The sequence below is a fragment of the Mustela erminea genome, chromosome 5 (genome assembly GCF_009829155.1).
Source record: "Mustela erminea isolate mMusErm1 chromosome 5, mMusErm1.Pri, whole genome shotgun sequence".
Lineage (NCBI taxonomy): Eukaryota > Metazoa > Chordata > Mammalia > Carnivora > Mustelidae > Mustela > Mustela erminea.
In genome coordinates this window covers 29,520,939-29,539,310 of record NC_045618.1, presented here as the reverse complement: position 1 = coordinate 29,539,310, position 18,372 = coordinate 29,520,939, and the positions used below count along the sequence as shown (strand labels likewise).

The 18,372-nt window shown below is 57.3% G+C and overlaps 1 protein-coding gene across 1 annotated transcript in view; it reads right to left on the bottom strand.

The window, feature by feature from the left end:
* Window positions 1-18,372, bottom strand: part of PSTPIP1 (proline-serine-threonine phosphatase interacting protein 1) — a 47,426-nt gene that overhangs the window by 16,114 nt on the left and 12,940 nt on the right. The window contains exons 2-5 of the mRNA XM_032342357.1: window positions 10,710-10,810; window positions 10,256-10,405; window positions 1,871-1,905; window positions 1,523-1,629 (exon numbers count right to left, since the gene is read on the bottom strand). Of these exons, the coding sequence (XP_032198248.1) occupies window positions 1,523-1,629; window positions 1,871-1,905; window positions 10,256-10,405; window positions 10,710-10,810 (393 nt within the window). The remainder of the gene's footprint in view (window positions 1-1,522; window positions 1,630-1,870; window positions 1,906-10,255; window positions 10,406-10,709; window positions 10,811-18,372) is intronic.

Here is an 18,372-nt window from a genome sequence, read left to right as displayed (position 1 = left end):
AGATACAGGCACACACACACGAGACACACGCAGCTGCTCACAGGCAGGCACACACGTGTGCCGGGCCCCCCCCGCTCCCTCCTCCCCCTCACACACACAAGTTCATAGGCACACGGGTGCATACACATGAGCCCAGGCTGTGTTCCTGCAGACTACCCCACAGTTCTTCACTGGGGGGGCCCCGGCCGCTCTGGGGAGGGCGTCTCTCTGAAACACCCCCTCTGGCCCCAGGAGAACTCAAAATAGGCAGTCTAGGGCCTCGCTGCCTCAGCGGGTGCTCTGCACCCTGCAGACAAGCCCCAGCTTCAGAGAGGCCACCTGCTACAGCACCTCGAGGTGGAGCTGGCCTCTGGGGCTGGCTTCGGAGACCAGCTGTCTGCTCAGGGACCCAAATTTAGAATCCTGAAAGCCCGAGGCCCCAAGGTGGCTGGCTGGGTGGGCAGGGAGGGCAGCCACACTAGATTTCTGTGGTCAGAGCCACTCATCAGAGCCGGAGCCTATCTGAGAAGACCGAGGGGGTGGGTGGCTGGACCAGGGCTGGGTCCCCAAAGCCTGCAGGAGGGAAACTTGAGGCACAAAAGGAGAAGAGCTTGCCCAGGACACCCAGGCCCAGCCTGGCTCCAGCCGACAGCAGGCAAGCCTTTCCCCTCACAGCTCAGTTGTGTGGACTTCTCCATTTCTCGGTTCTCTGGAGAGTCTGCAGTGATCCTTCACCTCCAAGCGAGAAGGGTTTCTGTGTGCTGGCCTCTCCCACCCTGCCTGGGGCGTCGCCCTCATCACATTGAGAGAGTGCGCACGTGGACCCAGCTGCCTTCCCAGCAGCCAAGTGCTCAGCCACTCAGAGAGTCTCAGGCCTGGGAAAGGGCCCTGGGACACTGAGATCACCAAGCCCGCCCCCACCCTACCCCTGTAGCTTCCCTGACAAAGAACCTCCAGACTCTGCTTGCATACCTCCCATGATGGGGACCTTACTTCCTTCCCATGTAGATCCTCTGCGCAGGGACAGCCACGCCCCATCCACAGGTGAGAAGTACCTGTGGATGCCAGGGAAGGCCTGGCAGCCCCCCACAGGCTCTGTCTGCCCCTCTCAGGCTGGCAGCGTGGCAGAACAGCTGCGAAGGCCAGCCGCCAAGTCTGCCTTTCTCCTGCTCAAACAGCCCTGACCCTTGGGCTGAGGACCAGTTTCTGGCGACTCCCCCAATCAGGCTACCGCCTTTGGATACCCCCAAACGGTCAGTGATCCTCCACAGTCTCTTGTAGGAGGATAATCAAGAAGACCCATGCCTTTCCCTCTCCCTGGCATGAGACAGCTCAGGGGAAGACCCCCAGTGGGGCTCTCAGGCCTGCATGCTGGGCCCTGATTCCAGGGCCCCGTCTCAGCGCACAGCCATCCTCTCACCATCAAGTCACTCTCATCCCCAAGCCTGGAGTGAGTCTCCCACCCTCCCTGGGCTCTGTCTGGAGGGACCATCCCCCACAACCTTCTCAGTGAGGATGCCCCACCCCCGAGCACCACCCTCACCTTCTTCCTCTGCTCCTTCTGCCTCTCACGGAACTCCTCAAGGCTCCGCAGCTCCTCGCGCAGGGCCAGGGCCAGCTGGATGTGGGAGCTGCCCACATTCTCCATCTCTGGGGGCAGAGCACGGGGGTGAGGAGCTTCAACCACGCACATACTTACTTCTGCCCAGACCGGCCCCACACCCCCCAGATCCTCCACTAGCCTTAGGGCCCTGTGCGCAGCCTGAGCACCGCCCTCCTCCCCGCCCCCCACCCCCAACTAGCACCTATCTACCTCCACCTATGGGGACATGGCTGTTCCCAGAAGGTCCTGTCACTCTGCAGCCTGGGGTTGGGGACAGTCGGAACTTACGCTGCTTCAGGGAGTCAAAGGAGGCCCTCAAGGAGCTGCAAAACAGAAAGGCCAGGGTCAGCGGGAGGAGGGCATGACAGGACGCAAGCGCCCCACCCCCAGCCCAGGGACTTTTCATTTGGTGGGAAGGCTCTAGGTCACTCATACACACACTGATCCAGACCCAGACATGACCACCGCTCAGAAGCAAGCTGGGATTTCTGGAAGGCAGAGTTCCTCTTTTGGAATGGTAAAGCTATCACACCTCCTAGCTGTGGCGCAATGCTCCTGGCTTTGTGTTTTCAGAACTCTCCCTCCCTCACCCAGTCCATCAGGACGAGCTGAAGCTGGACAACGCAGGGTACAGACCTGGCTTTAGGCAAGTGGCCTGGAGGGTGTTTGGAAGAAGCTGGAAGGGAGAGGCAAGCCAGGCAGGGGTACCAGAGGAGAGAGACGTGGGGCAGGAAGAACAGGACGTGTGGGGGAGGACAGTGAGAAACTGTCCCTGTTCCTGGCTGGTATGGCTGGGCACACAGTGGTGACATTTCCAAGAGCGGACCCAGGATGCTGGGCGTACCCAAGTACGTGAGCCAGGAGGAGTATACAATAGGGTGCACTGAGTGGGGGTGGCTGAGAGAGCCTCTCAGGAGGAGTCAGGAGGCAGCATCGCGGCTGTTCTGGAGTAGAGATGTGGGCCCTCGGAGAGCAAGAAGGGAAAAGGCTGGCCCTGGGAGAGAACGCCCAGGGGTGGGGCTGCTGGACAGCAAAGAAAAATACAGGGCACCCAGGTACATGCGAATTTCAGACAAACAACAAATGGTGTTTTAATATAATGTAATATATGGATCACACTTACATCTAAAAAGTGTTTGTTGTTTATCTGAATTTCGCATGTAACTGGGCCTCCTATGTTCTATGCAGCGGCCCGGCCCTACTGTGGGGACTGACCCCCAGAACCACAAATGAGCTAAGGTGTCGGAGCCCACCCAGGACCCAATCCTGTCTCCTGAGGGGTAATGGGGTGCCATGAGGCAAACATCTCCTTGGGTCAGAAACACAACCAACAGGGGCGAACGGCTCTCTCCAGGTCACTGGGGTTCAGGGGCAGGGACCACTCAGTGGGGTGAGCTCCCCGCCAGATGGAGCAGGAGAGTGACTGGCAATCCCAGCCTGGGAAGGCAGCAGGCCCTGGGCAGGGACTCCTGCTCCCTCCGCATTCCCACATGAATCAGAAGCAGACCCGGGAGCCAGGTAGCCTGGGTCCAGGCAAGGATCTGCTGCACACTCACTGTGCGACCTTGGGCAAGGGACTTACTCTCTGTGCCTTGGTTTCCCCCTCTGTAAAATGGGGATAATAGCACAAACAGGACGGTGATGAGGAATAAATTAATTAATAGGTCTAAAGTACCTCTGTCAGGACCTGGCTGCTGTTGTGCCACCCTCCTCCGGGTCCACATCTGCACATCCCCGTCCTGGGTGGGGGGGTCCCCCAGGTCCCTGAACATGACCTGAGCTATATACTGCCCCGCTTAAGAGCTTACTGGGTGCCCCCAGTAATCAGAAACCCCCCAGGTCTTGCTTTCAGTTAGGGGTTCCCTTGAGGTTCTCTCTGGGGTCCCTTCCCCCACCTCGGCCCCCCACCCCCACCCTGCCGCCCTTGCGGGCATTCGTAACAGACCGACTTGTGTCCACCAGCAGCTGTGTGAGGGATGCCTGGGCCTGTCGTGCCCCAGTGTGGGCCCATGGGTGCCAAGTCTCTGAGTGCACCCAGAGACGGATCGCAGAGGTTGCAGACTGGCCCTAAGGTGATATTTGGAGTGAAATTCTCTGCCTGCGTTGGCAGACCCTTAACCAAGGAGGCAAAATAAATTGGGGCACCCTCTGCAACCAGGATGCCTTGAGGAGGCGCAATCAAGGCAGAAAGAGAAACTGAGTCCAGAGAGTGGCCAGACTTGCTGGATCACACAGAAGCAGCGGGCAGGCACCTCTCCCACCTCCCCCAACACGCCCCCCTTCCTCCACCGCCTCCCCCTCCGCTCCCCCCAGATCCCCCCGGAACACCCCGCTCGCCCCATCCCCCACTCGCCCCACCCCTGTTCCTTCTGCCCCCGCCCACCCGCCTCCACGCCCCCACGCCCCCCAGCCCCCACGCCGCGGTCGGGGGCCTCAGGCTCCGCGCTCCGCCCCTCGTGCTCCCTGCCTGCCTCTCCGCGGAGCAGCGCGCCCGCCCCCTGGTGGCCGTATGTCCTCATGACGCCCGCACGGAACAGCTCTGAGCTCCTGCCCTCTGCAGCGTCAAGGCAGGCTTTCGGGGGGCCTCCCTCTTCTCACTGGACAGTTAGGGAAACTGAGGTTTCAGCAACCTGATAGGACCCACAGGGATCCAGGCCTAGAAGAGAACTGCGGGGGTCTGGCCTGGGGTGGACAACATCCCTAAACTAAATAGATCTCCAAATGTGGACCCAGGACGAGCAGCCTGACCATCACCTGGGGGCCTGTCGGAAAGGCAGATCATGAAGCCGAAACTCCGGGGTGGGGCCCAGTTCCCTGGGTTTTAACAGGCCTCGGGGAGCTGCTGATGTCTGTTCCAATGTGAGAATAGTTGGCCTAAATTCTTTAATCCTCACAGCTCTGCCAGAGACAGTCCCCATTTCACAGATGAGAAAAACAAGCATCAGCGAGGTGAGGAAACTGACCCATGGCCACACAGCGGGTGAGAGGGCAAGGCCAACCCCTGGCTTCTCACCAAAGGAAGGAGAGGGGGACTGCCAGGGTGACCCCAGCTGCCCTGGGGATGAGGGGCAGGACCCTTTTCTGACAGAATCGATACCTTGCCAGGGGCTCTCCCCCCGATCCCTCCGCTAACCCACACATCCATGTTCTGCCTCAGTCTCTCCATTCATGGTGAGAGCCCCTCCAGCCTCAGTGCGTGCTCCCACTCCCCTCAGGCCCCAAATCCTTCAGGACCTCATCCTGCCCCAAAGCTCAGGGCAGCCCATGTACTGCCTGGTTTTCACCTCTTTTTAGATCTCACAGCTCAGGAACACCTCAAATGCAGTGTCCAAAACTGGACTCAGCTCCCGCACAAAGCTTGCTTCTCAGCCCACTCCCCACTCAGTGAAGGTGTCAGCCTGCACCTGGCTGTCGGCACCAGGAACCCAGAGTCGTCCTTTCTCAGCCCTCTCCCTCCCCTTCCACTGCCTTCTTTTTCACCTCCTCAGTCTCCTCTCTGTCCGCCTCTCATTACCACCACCCCAGCCCTTGCCCCTTCAGCTCCTGTCCCCTAGCGTCACTCCCCACCTGGTAGCCCGGTTTTCTGGGCTACCTAGCCACCTGACCACCCACCAGTTCCTTCTCTCTGTCAAGTTCCTTCTCCCCTCAGGGCATTTGCACATGCTAATTACCTCTGTGCAACATCTTTGCTAGGCTTCCCCTTCTGTCCCTTTGAGCATTTGTTCCTCTTGTCACCTTGGGCTGATGCCTTGAGTGTCCCCCCACTGAACTGTGAGCCCACTGAGCAAGATTCTCCTTCTGGTTCCGGCCTGGTTCCCCTCCCCCTTATCCCTAGGGGGGAACAAATTCAACACTTGCTAAATACCAAGGCTTTTCTCAATCCCAAACCTACCCTGCCTCACCCTCCTTGGCCTGTGGACCCAGGCCCTCCCTCCCAGGCCCAGAGTGTCTGTAAGGAACACAGTCTCCTGGGACAGCTGGTCCTTCTCCCTACCCCACCCCTGGATGCTGGGAGACCCTGCGTGAGTCCACGGCACTGCCATGTGACATGCAATCTCTGTTTCCACCCTGGTCAGTCCCGATGATGACAAAGCCCATGCTCTCCTTAGGCTCCCATTTGTCCCCTGGCTTGCTGCCCATTGGGGCTGCAGGGGTGACGGTGCTCATTCTGCCTGGGACCAGGGTGGGAGGCAGGACTGTAGGCTGTGACCACTCCAGATGTTCCCCTCCCCCGCCCCTTGCTCACCTCTGGGCTGCAGTCCTTCCTGCCCAGCCCTCCTGTACCCAGTGCCGGGGACCTTCAGGCCACCAGAGCTCCATTCACACAACAGGGCCCGGGACACCACCTCTCTTTCTTGGCCCCAGACTTTCAAGAAGGCCTTGGTTCTGTGGGGGGAGGGCGGTCTTTACCTCTCCTGGAACCAGAGGCAGCCCACGGTGGCTTAGCCAAGACTCACCCCTGGAGAATGGCCTTAAACCCTGATCTTGTGGAGTATTTGTGGAGCATTTATAGTCTTTCTATGCTCCATCTGACCCAGAAAAGATGGCATCTCGTAGCTTTTCTCCTTCCCAGGTCCTCCCTCTTGCTGCCAGGACCTGCTCAAGCTTCTCTTCTATTGTGTCTCTGTCACATGGCAAGGACAGGGCCTCATGCAGGCCTCTACCCTCTGTTATCTCTCACCAGCATCCTTATGTGTGACTCATCTCATTGCCCTTTCTGACTTGGCTCTCAGGACGCACGGCCTGAAACGCTCGGCTCAATCATAGTCAAGAAATTCCGAGTGTGAACACCTCCTTCCATGTTCTCCCCGTCATCTCACGCCCCTGCGGGGGCCTCACTGCCCCTGCCCTGCTGCTGGCCAGAGGCTCTGGCCTCCCAGCTGCCAGCAGCAGGCTCTTCTTGCCTCTGTGCCAGAGGCTGGGCCTGGCTGCACTGCTGTCAGAGGACGCCTGATGGGACGAAGGCCTGCCTCCCTCCCACTAACGCCTCAGCATGTCTTCATTCTCTGAGTTCAAAAGAGAGATCATGAAAAAAAAAAAAAATCCCTTCTGACAGGAAAACCACAGCATTTTAGGCTGTGACAAGGGCAGGTGAGGCGGGGATTCAAACCCACATGGCTGGAGGAGGTATCCTGACTTGTGGCAACAACCCCGGGGCTCACGGGAAGTAGGCCCCAGGACTGCCAGCCTTGATTTCCTTTCATTTCCAGAACCCCTGCCCTGTGGCACCTCAGGACCCTACCTGGGGCAAGGGGAGCAAGACAGGATGGGTAGGACTGAGCAGGGTAGAAATGAGAGCAGCCGCCAGAGCAAAGGCCTGGAGGCTGGAAGGGAGGGTCAAGGTGAATTTTCTGAGCCGACTATGCAGCTTAAACCGTATGGATAAGCCTGTCACCCGCGTAATGAGGTCTTCAAAGTGCACTGAAAGGGCTTGCGAGGCTCCCTCAGTGCGGGTCTTCTCGGGGCATTCTCTGTTCCACAGCCCAGCGGGCGTTAGCTAAGGCAACAGGCAGAGGAGGAGGAGGCGGTGGTGACTGTCAGAAATGGTGTGAAACGGAGCATGACCTCCTGTCAGCATACAGGACTGCGCCTCCAGGCCCTAGCGAGCTTTCTGGCCTGAGGTCAGAGGAACATGAAGAAATGCTGTCCCTTCAGGCAGCAGAAGAGGCCAGGGAGGTTGGCCCTCTGCTCTCACTGGGCTTCTCCTGAGGTCACTTAACTTCTCAGCTTGCATCTCCCCATTTGCTCCTGTCTAGCCTGTGCACCCCCAGTCCTCTACTTGACCCCCAAGGAACTAAGGGAAAGCATCCCATGGGACCTAGAAAGGGGGGTGGCCATGGCAAGGCTGGTTGCTGCACCCCACCTGGTGATGAGCCCTAATGGGCTGAACAGCCAGGCCATTCCCAGGGGCCAACCCCAACACACCTCCCAGTCTCCAGGACAATGAGGAAGTGACCCATGTTGTCCTGTGAGTCACACAAGGCTGAGTGTTTGGGAAGACTTCCTGGAGGAGGTGGGGCAGAAGGCCCTAGATGCAAGTGTTTTAAGGCAAATGATCAGGTAGGTTCCCCAGAGTGTGCTGGAGAGAGTCTAGCTTTGGGATAGTGGGGCCATTTATTTTATGTTATTTTTAGATTTTTGAATCCACCTAACTCAGCAGGGCATGGCACGCACATCATTTAGGTGCTCCATAAACGCTTGCTGACTAAATGAATGGATGCTGGATGCTTGGCCCACCCTTAAAGAAAGGAAGGACTGCACGGTCTCACTAGTCTTAGTACATGCCACGTGGCTCAACAGCAACACTTACTGAGCACCTAGTGTGTGCAGCCAGCCCACTTGGGAGCTGCATAGGGCATGACCCTAAGGCAGGCAGCAGGTGAACCGGGTGGGAACGGTTCAACCCCTGCCCCTCTTGCCCACTGGCTTTGAATGTTCCCCGACTTTGCCCACCTCCAGCAAGTCCTCCGGCAGGAAAGTGTCTCCCCTCCCTCTCCGCCTCTCCCAGGAGGTGCCCTCCCCAGGCCACCCTGCTCAGACCACCGCAGCCTGATGGCAGAGTTGGGGCCATGGTTGTTCTCACCCACCATTCCATCTGTTGTGGAAACCTGCGTGCTGGGCTGTGGGGCCCCCATGCTGGGTCAGCTGTGCCATGAGACCTGGTACTCCCAACCTGGGCTCCAGCTCCTCCTTGGTAAGCAGAAGGCAGGCCCTGTCTCTACTCCTTGCTCTGGTCTGGGGCTCTACCACTGATGCTCCCACTTGGACGAAGGCTGCCCTTCTGGTGATGCTGGCCTCTGGCTTTTTGGGCCAGGGAGGGGCTGGGCCTTAAAGGAAATGGCTAGGTTGCCCGGTCAGGCTACTCAGCCCTAAACCAAGTAGGGCGAGCCCAGTTTGTCTGACATACATGGGTGCCTATAAGACTGGCAAGAAGCCACTGTTGATTGAGCACTGCCTTGACCCGGTTCTCTCTGTTTGACACGGTGATTCCAGGACACCTCCCAAGGGCAACTCCGCTTTCACAGGACTCAGAGGGGCAGTGACCACCCCATGGTCACACCGCACAGGAGGGAAGTAGACCTTGCCCCACTTGGCCTCTTATAGCCATGCAGGGGATCGTGACTGCCCAGACTGTTGTCCCCCACTTCCTAGTCCTGCAGTGGGGCAAGATGCTGTGTCCCTCCTTTCCCGCCATCCACCAGGATCTCCTTCCATTTTGTTCTCTCTGTCAATTGCTTCTCCTTCCCTATTTAAGTGCCCAGTGACTCACAGGCTTCTGAGTGTGAGTGTGCCTCACACGGCTTACCTCCAGCCTATCACAGGCCTGCCCGGAGCACCCTGTCCCCCCACCCCCAGTGGGTCTCCTCTCTTTCTGGGAAGGTTCTCCTTTTCCAGGAGTGGCTAGGAGGGGTGGGTGGGTGGCTAGGAGGTGGGCAGGGACGCCTCCTGGGTCATACTCTCTCAATCCCTCTTCCCCAGAAAAGGCGAAGAAGGTTTTATCAGACTTCCATTCATTCCTTACCAGGTCGTGAGCCCTCCTTGAACCCAGTCTGCGTCCAGCCCCAGCCCTGCCCTGTTTCTCTGCACAAAGTGGGCAGAGGAGAACCCAACTCAACCTGCCCCCAGTCACACAGTTCGGAAAGGCCAAGTGGGGACAGGCGCTCATGCATTCTTACTTCTGGCGCTGTGTTCATGCTTTCTGGACCCATGCACAGACCTTAAGTGTTAATCTTCCCTGGCCCACACTACTTCTAAAACTTCCTCTAGCTCTTCCCATAGCTTCTCTGGCTCCTGTTTGGAAGCAGGAACCAGCCAGGGTCCCCTGTGTCTTTAGAAGACCCGGAGAGTGTTGTATATTCAGGGCGCTCAAATGAGGGAACTTGGTGCCAGGTTTTGGAACCACTTTCCTTGTGCAGAGCCAGATGCTGACTAGCTTGACCTCTGGGGGAGCAGCGGCAGGCTCTGCAGGTGGGGGCTCCTGGACAGAAGGTCCTGACCCAGGGGGAGAGTTCACATCTTCCCAAGGGCTGCCTTGGGAAGAAAGTTCTTCAGCTGCCCTCAAATCCTCACGCTCTCCCAGTCTGCACACAGGGACCCAGGCCTCGGGGCTGGAGAAGAACCTTGTTTCACAGCATCAACCACCCCCGTTGCCTCCCCTCCAAGCCAGGCCTGAGCTGAGCCTCTGGACCTCATTAGTCCTTTGAGGAAGGTTACGTTATTCTTCTGCCCTCTGTCAAGGAAATGGAAGCAGGGAGAGTGTCAGGCAGCAGCCTGACCCAGCCGATGATCACACAGCTGGCAGGTAAGGACATGTCCTGCCGCTGTCCCTGCTCACACCTCTCTCCTTGATGCTCGGCCTAAGCCAAGGCTGCACGGGGCACGGGCGACCAGGGGAGGGCCTGTCACCTGGCTCTCAGGACTTGGGTGGAGGCTACCCAGATGCTGAGGGCTGTGCCACAAACACCAGAGGACAGATGGCCTCTGTCCCCTGCCCACAGCCTTCTTGGCATTCAGACAGCTGGGTTTGCCCCACACAAAACCTGACCTCACCCAGAATCCCCCGCCCCCGAGGGAGTTGTTCTCCAGGCATCTCTGCCCTGGAGCCATCCAGACCCTTCCTGGCCCGCCTCACTCCAACCCATCCCAGGGAGCCCAGGGGACGGGACCTCTTACTTGATCTCTGTCTGGCCACCTGCCTTCCGGGCGATCTGCACCAGCTCCTTGCCATAGCGCTCCTCGGCTTGGGCCCTGCAGGAACAAAGCGCCGGCTCCGTGTCCCCCTTGCTTCTGGCCTCAGCGACCCCTGTACATCTGTGCTGGAAACTGAGGGTCCACCCAGTCGGCTTCTGCGGGCCCTGCAGGCTCCTCCTTGAGAATGTTAAGTCCCAGCACTTCTTTGAAATAAAAGTTAGCCAAATACCTGCGCATTTGAGGGGGTGTCAGATTCTTGGCCAACGGAGGGGAGTCCCAGGCTGGGAAAAGCAGGAAAGTCAGTCACACTCCCAGGGATTGGGGGGGGGAGGGTGGGGAATGTTTTCCTGACCGAAGCTTGGCTGGGAGGGGGAGGCTGCTGCTTCCACAGCCCCCGCCCCGCCCCCTGCAGGCCCCCACCTGGTGTCTGGCTCACCTCTGCCTCAGCAGCTCCTCCACGTCCTTGCACATCTTCCTGCCATCCAGCAGCCTCTGCAGCAGCACCTCGTAGCCTGTGTGGGCTGTGAAGTCCCTGCACTGGGACACGGAACAGAGGGGCGCCTGAGGGCGGGCGGGGCAACGACCCCACTGCCGCCTCCAGGGAAAGTCTCCCTGCAGCGACCTGGGCCTGACCTACCAGACGCCTCCCCCACACCTCCACTCAAGGGCCGGGGCTCGGCTTCGCGCAGGCGCACAGCAGGGCCCTGTCCGTGGACTCACGGGGTGTTGAGCCCACCCGCGATTAGAGCTCCAAGTCCAGGACCGCAGCAAGTCCAACACGAGATGGCCGTGGAAGGGCCCCCTCCAGGGCCCGGGGATGACAGCCTTACAGGGTGTCCCGCACGGCTTGCTGCTGTCACATTCCCCATAACCCTATCATCTCCCTGGTCCAAAGGAGCAAACCAAGGCACAGGTGGGAGAGGCTGCCGACAGGGACGCCGCTGCTTTGAACTCAGGCTGTCCGGCTCGATCCACGCTCTCCACCTCAACACCACATGGCTTCTGCAGCATCAGCACCAGATGTTTCTTGATGGTCAACTGTGTGCCATTTGCTACGCCAGACTCTGTGTGTGGACTCAGGGAATCCTCTCGAACCCGCAGGGTGAGGTGGGCATCGAGAGCGACCTCCGCCGCCAGAAGGCGCGCACACCCTAACACACACCTAGAATCCCTGGCACATGCTAGCACCCTAGGGCCAGCCGTCAAGCAAGACAGTGGGGAAAGGGGCATCTTGAAGAATTCTCCTGGCCACAGCTGGCCCTCCGATCAGGCACTTGCGCAGACTATCCTGGTGCTCCCGACCGGTCGGATTCTCCTTTCTCAGCCTGGAATGGATTTTGAGCTGCTGCTCCTGGAAGCTGGGGAAGGGAGGTCATACTTCCAGGGTCTCCTAGGACATCCCCCCGGGTCTGAGGAGTGGGTCTTAGGGCCAGGCTGCACACAAGGCTGACTGGCAGGGGAGGGAGATCCAGAACGCGGTGAAACATTAAGCTGAGAGCTGGGTCTTCCTGCATCTGTGACCTGAGCCTGGCTCCAGCGTCCATGCTTGAGGAAGGACCCCTACCCCCACTCCTAACCCCCTGGATGCTAGGCCAAGCAACTGTAAATTGAGACAAGCCCTGAGATTCAGCTCCTAGTCTGTCTTCTTTTCCATCTGCATGGACCACCCCACCCAGAGCCTCGGAGACTAGAGAAACAGTCTGCTTTCCTGAACATACGTATCATAACTCCATCTCAGACACAGTGAATCAGTGGGATCACAACCCTGGGGGAGGCAAGTCTAGCCCACCTTAGAGTCAAGAGCTGATGGTGCATCTTTCCCTGCCCTGTGCCTCTCCTCGAATGCTCTGTGTGGGTATGTAGGGAGAGGCAGGAGAGAAGTCTAAAGCCAGGAGAACTTCCCACAGGAGAGGCATTTGAGCCAGTTTCTAGGAGAGAAGGTGTTGTTCTTCAAGGTATAAGTAGAATCAGACATGGTAGGAAGTTCAGAGATTGCACAAATTGCCAGCTCTCCCTCAGCAAATTCAAAACAGTGAAATTTCCAGGCCTATAGGATATATAGGACTCCAAGTTTATGCCCTCCTCCATAAGCATTCCTGGAAAGTCCTGAGGCCCAGGCTGCCTACTGGGTATCAAGCAGTGCTCATGGGCCCTGCTGGCTATTCAGGGCCCCAGCAGAAAGAAATCATCCCCAGGACCCCTGCCAGACTGTCCTGGGTCAGGCGTCAGCCCCCACATTTGGGCTGGTGTGGTTGGACCAGGCTTTCATTTCTCTGGCTTTCCTGAGTGGCCATTTGCCCACTCACTAGCCTGCAGACCAGGGCTTTCTGCCTCTTGGCCCCTGCCCTCCCTCCAAAGCCAGCTGGCAGAAGGTCGTGACAGCTGGGGAAGGGGAGGAATCTGGAGCCTCAGCCTCCTGTCCTCTCCCCAGCAGGGAGGCACCCTGAGCTGGACACCAGTGCTTTCAGGGCCCAGTTCCACAGACCACCAAACTAGGAAGCATCTTGTCCAGTGCCCCTCAGTCCTCAGGGAGGCTGAGGCCCTGAGAAGGGAAGAATCGACTTTAGGAAGCCCAGGCAGAGGCAGGAAAAGCGTGTGGACCTGCAGGGGACCTGTTGCTGCTCCACGAAGCCTGGGAGAGCCAGAAGTAGCCACCCGGCCCCTCTACCTTCCCCTGTCCCCCACCCTGCGGCACGACGCTCTGCTCTACCCTTCCAAGGACCCTGGCCCCAGCTCTACAGGGGTGCCCTCCATCTTTATGAAGCTGCTCAGAGTGAAAAGGCAAGCAAAACCAAACCTACATTGGCCATTCCGTAGGAGGCAGAAGGCTGGATCCCCAGGAGCTCAGGTCCCCCAAGTGCCGCAGGCTCCAAAAGGGTGTTCAGCCTTTGCTCAGAGCAACAGTGGCATCAGCAGCCTCTGTGGCCAAGTGAGCCATGGTCACAAGTGATGAGACTGTTCTGAGGAAGTGCCTCGTTCCGTGGGGGCTGCTCCCTCCCAGCACTACACCCCTCCCCCAGCCTGCACTCTCCTCCTCACCCCTACCCCACCACCTCCTCCAGGGAATGAGGCTGCTCAAGCTGCTGTTGAGGAAATGAATGAACCAATCATTCAATTAAATAATCAATCAGTTCTGTAAGTTCATAGTCCAGGCCCCACCACACATCACCCCTGCCGGAGCCCCCTGGCCTTCCTTCCCAGCACCCACCCAGCTCCACCCTCTAAGTGCCAAGGGCTCGCTGCAAGTCTCTCTCCTTCACTGGCTCACACGTTCACAGTGCAGAAGCTACCAGGCAGGGCCTCACTCCTCCTCCTTCTACCCACAGCCTCTGTTGCCTGAAACCCACCCATGGCCTTGATCTTAGTGAAATTATGGGGTCTAGGAGCCACACACTAGAAACATCACAGCGGTTTTCTTTTTTCTTTTTTTAAAGATTTTATTTATTTATTTGTCAGAGAGAGAGCACGAGCACAACCCAGGGGTGGGGCAGAGAGAGAGGGAAAAGCCAACTCCCAGCTCTCTGGGGAGCCCAACGCAGAGCTCAATCCCAGGACCCTGAGATCATGACCTGAGCTGAAGGCAGATGCTTAACCGACTGAGCCACCCCATCACAGCGTTTTGCTTATTGAAAATGCCTCTCACTCACGGAGGTAAGGACAGTGACAAGGAGACCCACGGAGGGGAAGTGACGGCCCAAGATCTCTCAAGGGGTAAAGGTCAGAATCTGGGCTGTGAACCCAGGCCCGCCTCTCCCCCAGGCCACATACCTACGTCAGTCCTTCACAAGATAACCAGCACTGTTTTTCATTTTGAAAAGTCAAAAAATCATTTTGAAAGATCACTTTTGAAAATGATGACTCAAATTCTTTCCAGCTTAAATCAAAGCTGTATTTTGGGCTATCGTTCCATTCCCATGGATTCCCAGAGACAGGGTCTGAGCCCAGGCCGGGTCAGAGGAGCTCTTCCCTGGAGAGGGGCCGTGCTGGCTCCACAGATGTGCACACCGGGAAGCAGTGAACAGCCAGAATCCGGGCCTGGCCTGGTGACACCCCAGGGCAGTTCACCCCAGGGAAGGTGCCAGGTGTTGAGAAGCCACAGTCCCCTCCTTTAGAAGGCTTGCTCAAGCCAGGTGTGGGAGCCCAGGCCATCACACTGTGTGGCCATGCTGGGGCTCCCTTCCCCCCAGCAAAGCCAAATCAGAACAGCAGGAAGTCTCGCGAGGCTCTAGAAGGAAGTGCTCAGGGGAGACCTGAGCAGGTGGAAGCCTATTCCTACCTCAGCCTTCAGGCAGTGTGGCCCAGGTGCCCCTTGCTGTCCAGGGAAGCCCAGCGGCTTCCTTCTCTAGGCAGTTCTACCTGTCAGCCATTGCCCTGGTCCTGCCATGGCCCCACTGGGTACATAGAAAGACAGTCTTTGTACCCACCACGACTTCCCCCTTTTCTTACCCATATCACCCTTTGGTGGCTGCAGGGGCTAGACCACAAAGACCAGGGCCTGAGGAATTTGGTGGGACTTGGTTTCCTCATTTAGGAAGTGGGGACAGAGGTCAACCTCTCCCCTCTGCCCTGACAACCTGTTCCTCTAGGGAACAGGCCCCTCAGGGCAGACCGAGGCTGCTGAGTCAGGGAGGTGCCTGAGAAAACTGTCTGAGAAACAGTCCAGACTCTGGCAGACTAGCTTTGGGTTCACATCTCGGGTCATTCTCCCTCTGGCAGGAAAAGGGGCCCAACAGTTCCCAGCACCTGAGGTGTTCTGAGAAGTCATGAAATGATGTGCACAGCTCAGAACGGTGAACAGAGAGCACAGCATATCGGGTACAAGGCTGAGGATTATTACCCCCATTTTACAGGTGAGGAAGATGGAAAGCAGGGAGGTCACCTAATGTGCCTTGGGGACAGGCGGGATTTGAATCCAGCTCTCCCAGGCCAAGATCTTAGCTCTTCACCTCCCAGTCTCACGCCTCTCTGCAACTCCCCAAGCTCAGTGGCTGCTGGGCAAGTGGTGTTCTCCAGGCGCTGCCCTGTCCCTGCCTGCCTGTCACCACCAGGCAGAGGCGTGAAAGGGGTTGGCGCGTCCAGGAACCGGCCGATGTTCTTCCTGGGGCCCAAGTGAAGGGCTTTGGAAGGGAACTGGGAAGAGCAGATTTGGGACTTTCCATTCGTGAGAACTACCTGACAGGGAGGGAGGAGACGCCACAAGGGGCCTCGTGGAGCCAACTGCTGGGTGCACTTCGAGGGGTCAGAAGTGGACAGCTGCAGGGAGCAGAGTAGGTCATCCTTGGGGGGACAGGCTCACCAAACAACCAGGAGAGAAAGGGCTACCCCGGGGGGCCTCTGCCACCTGCTGCACCACCACCAGCTCCCAGAGCTCCAGGGAAATAAGACTTTTAACCCCTTTAGAGTCACAGACCTCAGAGCCCACCCTGTCTGAGGAGACACCGTAAGCAGTGGTTATGGGGAGGACATGGCAAGTGAAGAAACGGGCCCGTCCGTTCCCCATTGTCCCCATTGTAGGCTTCCCATGTGGAGTCTGGAGACCGGGAGCGTTCAACTGAACAAGAGAGTGAAACTCTGACATTAAGGTTGAACTGGAGTGAGTTATACAGAGACTAGAAAAGGACTAGAAAAACTCTAACACATGCCCAGGCATGGGGAAGGGAGAACCAACAGCAGCTTTAGAAGGTGGAAGAGAGAAAAATTAAGTTGCTGGCTTGTCCCCTACCAGGCTCAAAAACCATTTTGTAAAATGTTAACCATTTCTTGTTGAAAATCTTTCTAATGTCTGACATGCTATTGGGTTGATGGGCTCTTCATTCTTTTTTAATTTTTAACATTTTTTAATTTTTTAAAAAAGATATTATGTGTTTATTTGACAGAGAGAGACACAGTGAGAGAGGGAACACAGGCAGGGGCAGTGGGAGAGGAAGAAGCAGGCTTCCCGCCCAGCAGGGAGCACGATGCAGGGCTTGATCCCACACCCTGGTGACCTTCCCGCCCAGCAGGGAGCACGATGCAGGGCTTGATCCCACACCCTGGTGACCTGAACTGAAGGCAGTTGCTTAAAGACTGAGCCCCTTAAGTTCCCCCATTCTTTTTTTAGACTTAAAAAAAAAAAAAAATCACCTTTTATCCGTGGGAGAGGAGACAGGAGACTAGACTCACTCTTCTCATCCCAGATGCCCCAGAAGGCTGGGACAGCCGTCCGAGCAGGCATTTGGGGCGGCACAGTCCCAGTGTCACAGAATCGACCTCTGAGGCCAGCATGCCTCCTGAGTTTGCTTACTGGCAACTATTTACTGTTGCTTGTCTTCTGTGGACTGAGAAGACAACTGGAGGTAGTGAGCACTGAGCTCTCCAGGAGGCAGCTCCCTGAAGGCGGGAAGTGGGTCTGTTTCTCTACTGGTTCCCAGAGCCCAGCATCTGCAGCACAAACACATTGGACCAAACAAATGTCTGAGGGAGGCCCTCGAGAGGATGTGGCTTTATGACTACTGGCTCAGGAGAAGTCCTATGGGGAGGACCAGATCATTGGCTTGCACTGCAATTACTCATTACCCAACACCTTTACATAAGCCAGACAGACTCATGCCCTCTCTACTTTTTAAAGCAGTATTGTTCTCTCCATTGTACAGACAAGGAAACTGAGGCTCAGGTTTGGTCAGTCCATGAGTAGCAGCAGGGCCCTTTCCACTGCCCTACAGCTACACCTCACAGTGGGGCTCATCTCCACTATTCGTAGTTGGCAAATTGAGGAAGGCAAAAGACCAAAAACCCAGGTATGGCTTGGATGGTTGGGTGGAGAGATGGATGGCCCGAGACTTCAGTAAGCAAGCTACTTGCTTCCCTAGAGTATCCAGGGGAGGTTGGGTGAAGAGAGGGTCCCAAACCCAGGCACTCAAGAAATCACTGAGGCCTGTAGGCCTTTGTGGGGCCATCAGGAGCATAGGAAGAGTCTGTGGCTGGGGTCCCTGCCGGGACTCTTGGGAGTAGAGGGAGGGAGGCCATCTCCAGATCGGCACAAGGAAGAGCTTCCCAAGAGCCCAGCTGGTCCCAGATATGGTTGCACAGGGCCAGTTACATGAGCAGGTGGAGAGCACCCCCGCACAGGTTAAGGATTCCACAGGGAGGGTGAGCTGGGTCAAAGTGTCCTTGACCCAAGGATAGGAGGGGTTCATACATAAGCCAATAACTGTGGGGTGATTTACAGCTTTTCTAAGATGGCCCAGGGTAGGTGCCAGAGGGACAGCCATGAAGGCAAAGACGGACTTTTATTTTTAAAGAAAAAAAGCACACTGAATGCAGTTCGATGAGTGACCCTAGGTTCAGCTGGGCTGACAGGAGCTGGAGATTAGAAATGAGTTTCCAGAGGATTCCAGCTTTTCACTGAGCCCCAGCCTCCCTGGGGCCTTCAGGGCCCCTGACCCAAGCAGCCAAACAACAGAGCAGCCCTGCTGGCTGGGGCCCCTCCCCACATGGCCAGGGGTCACCCCGTGCCTTCCAGGGGCCCGTCAAGGCCCTGGGAACTTTCAGATCCTCCCAGGAATCCCACCTCACCCGGTGTGGGGGGCAACAAGAACACCAGAAGAGGGCCTCCTGTGCATGGGCCAGTAAGGGGTAGGGGCGCTTATCTCAGTGAGACTGACGTTGGGTGCTGGAGGAAAACAAGGATGAGAGGGTTTATGCAACTAGTCCAGGCCCAGTCAGCATTTGTGTGGGCAGGCCTAACTTTCAACCAGAATCAAGCTGGTTTGAAAGTTTTGTGCTTTTAAATAAACCTCCTCAGATTAGCAGGAAGGAAAGATCTCCTGCAATCGCACTCCCCTCCCCGCAAGTCGGTGAGGCCCTGCCCACTTCCCCTTCCCTCTCTCAAGTCTTAAAGGCCCAGCTCACCACCCCCCAACTTTTTCTTCCTGCTTTATGAAACCAAAACGTGCAGAAAAAGTAGAACAGGGGAGGGACCGGGAGTGAACACCAGTCCAGGCAGGGTTACGCAGATGGGAATGAGCCCCTGGGGTTCAGGAGATGGGAGGTCAGACTCCCAGAGCTCTGACTGGTCCTAGTGAGACTTGAGCAGCTGTCTGAAGAGGGAGCCTGAAGGC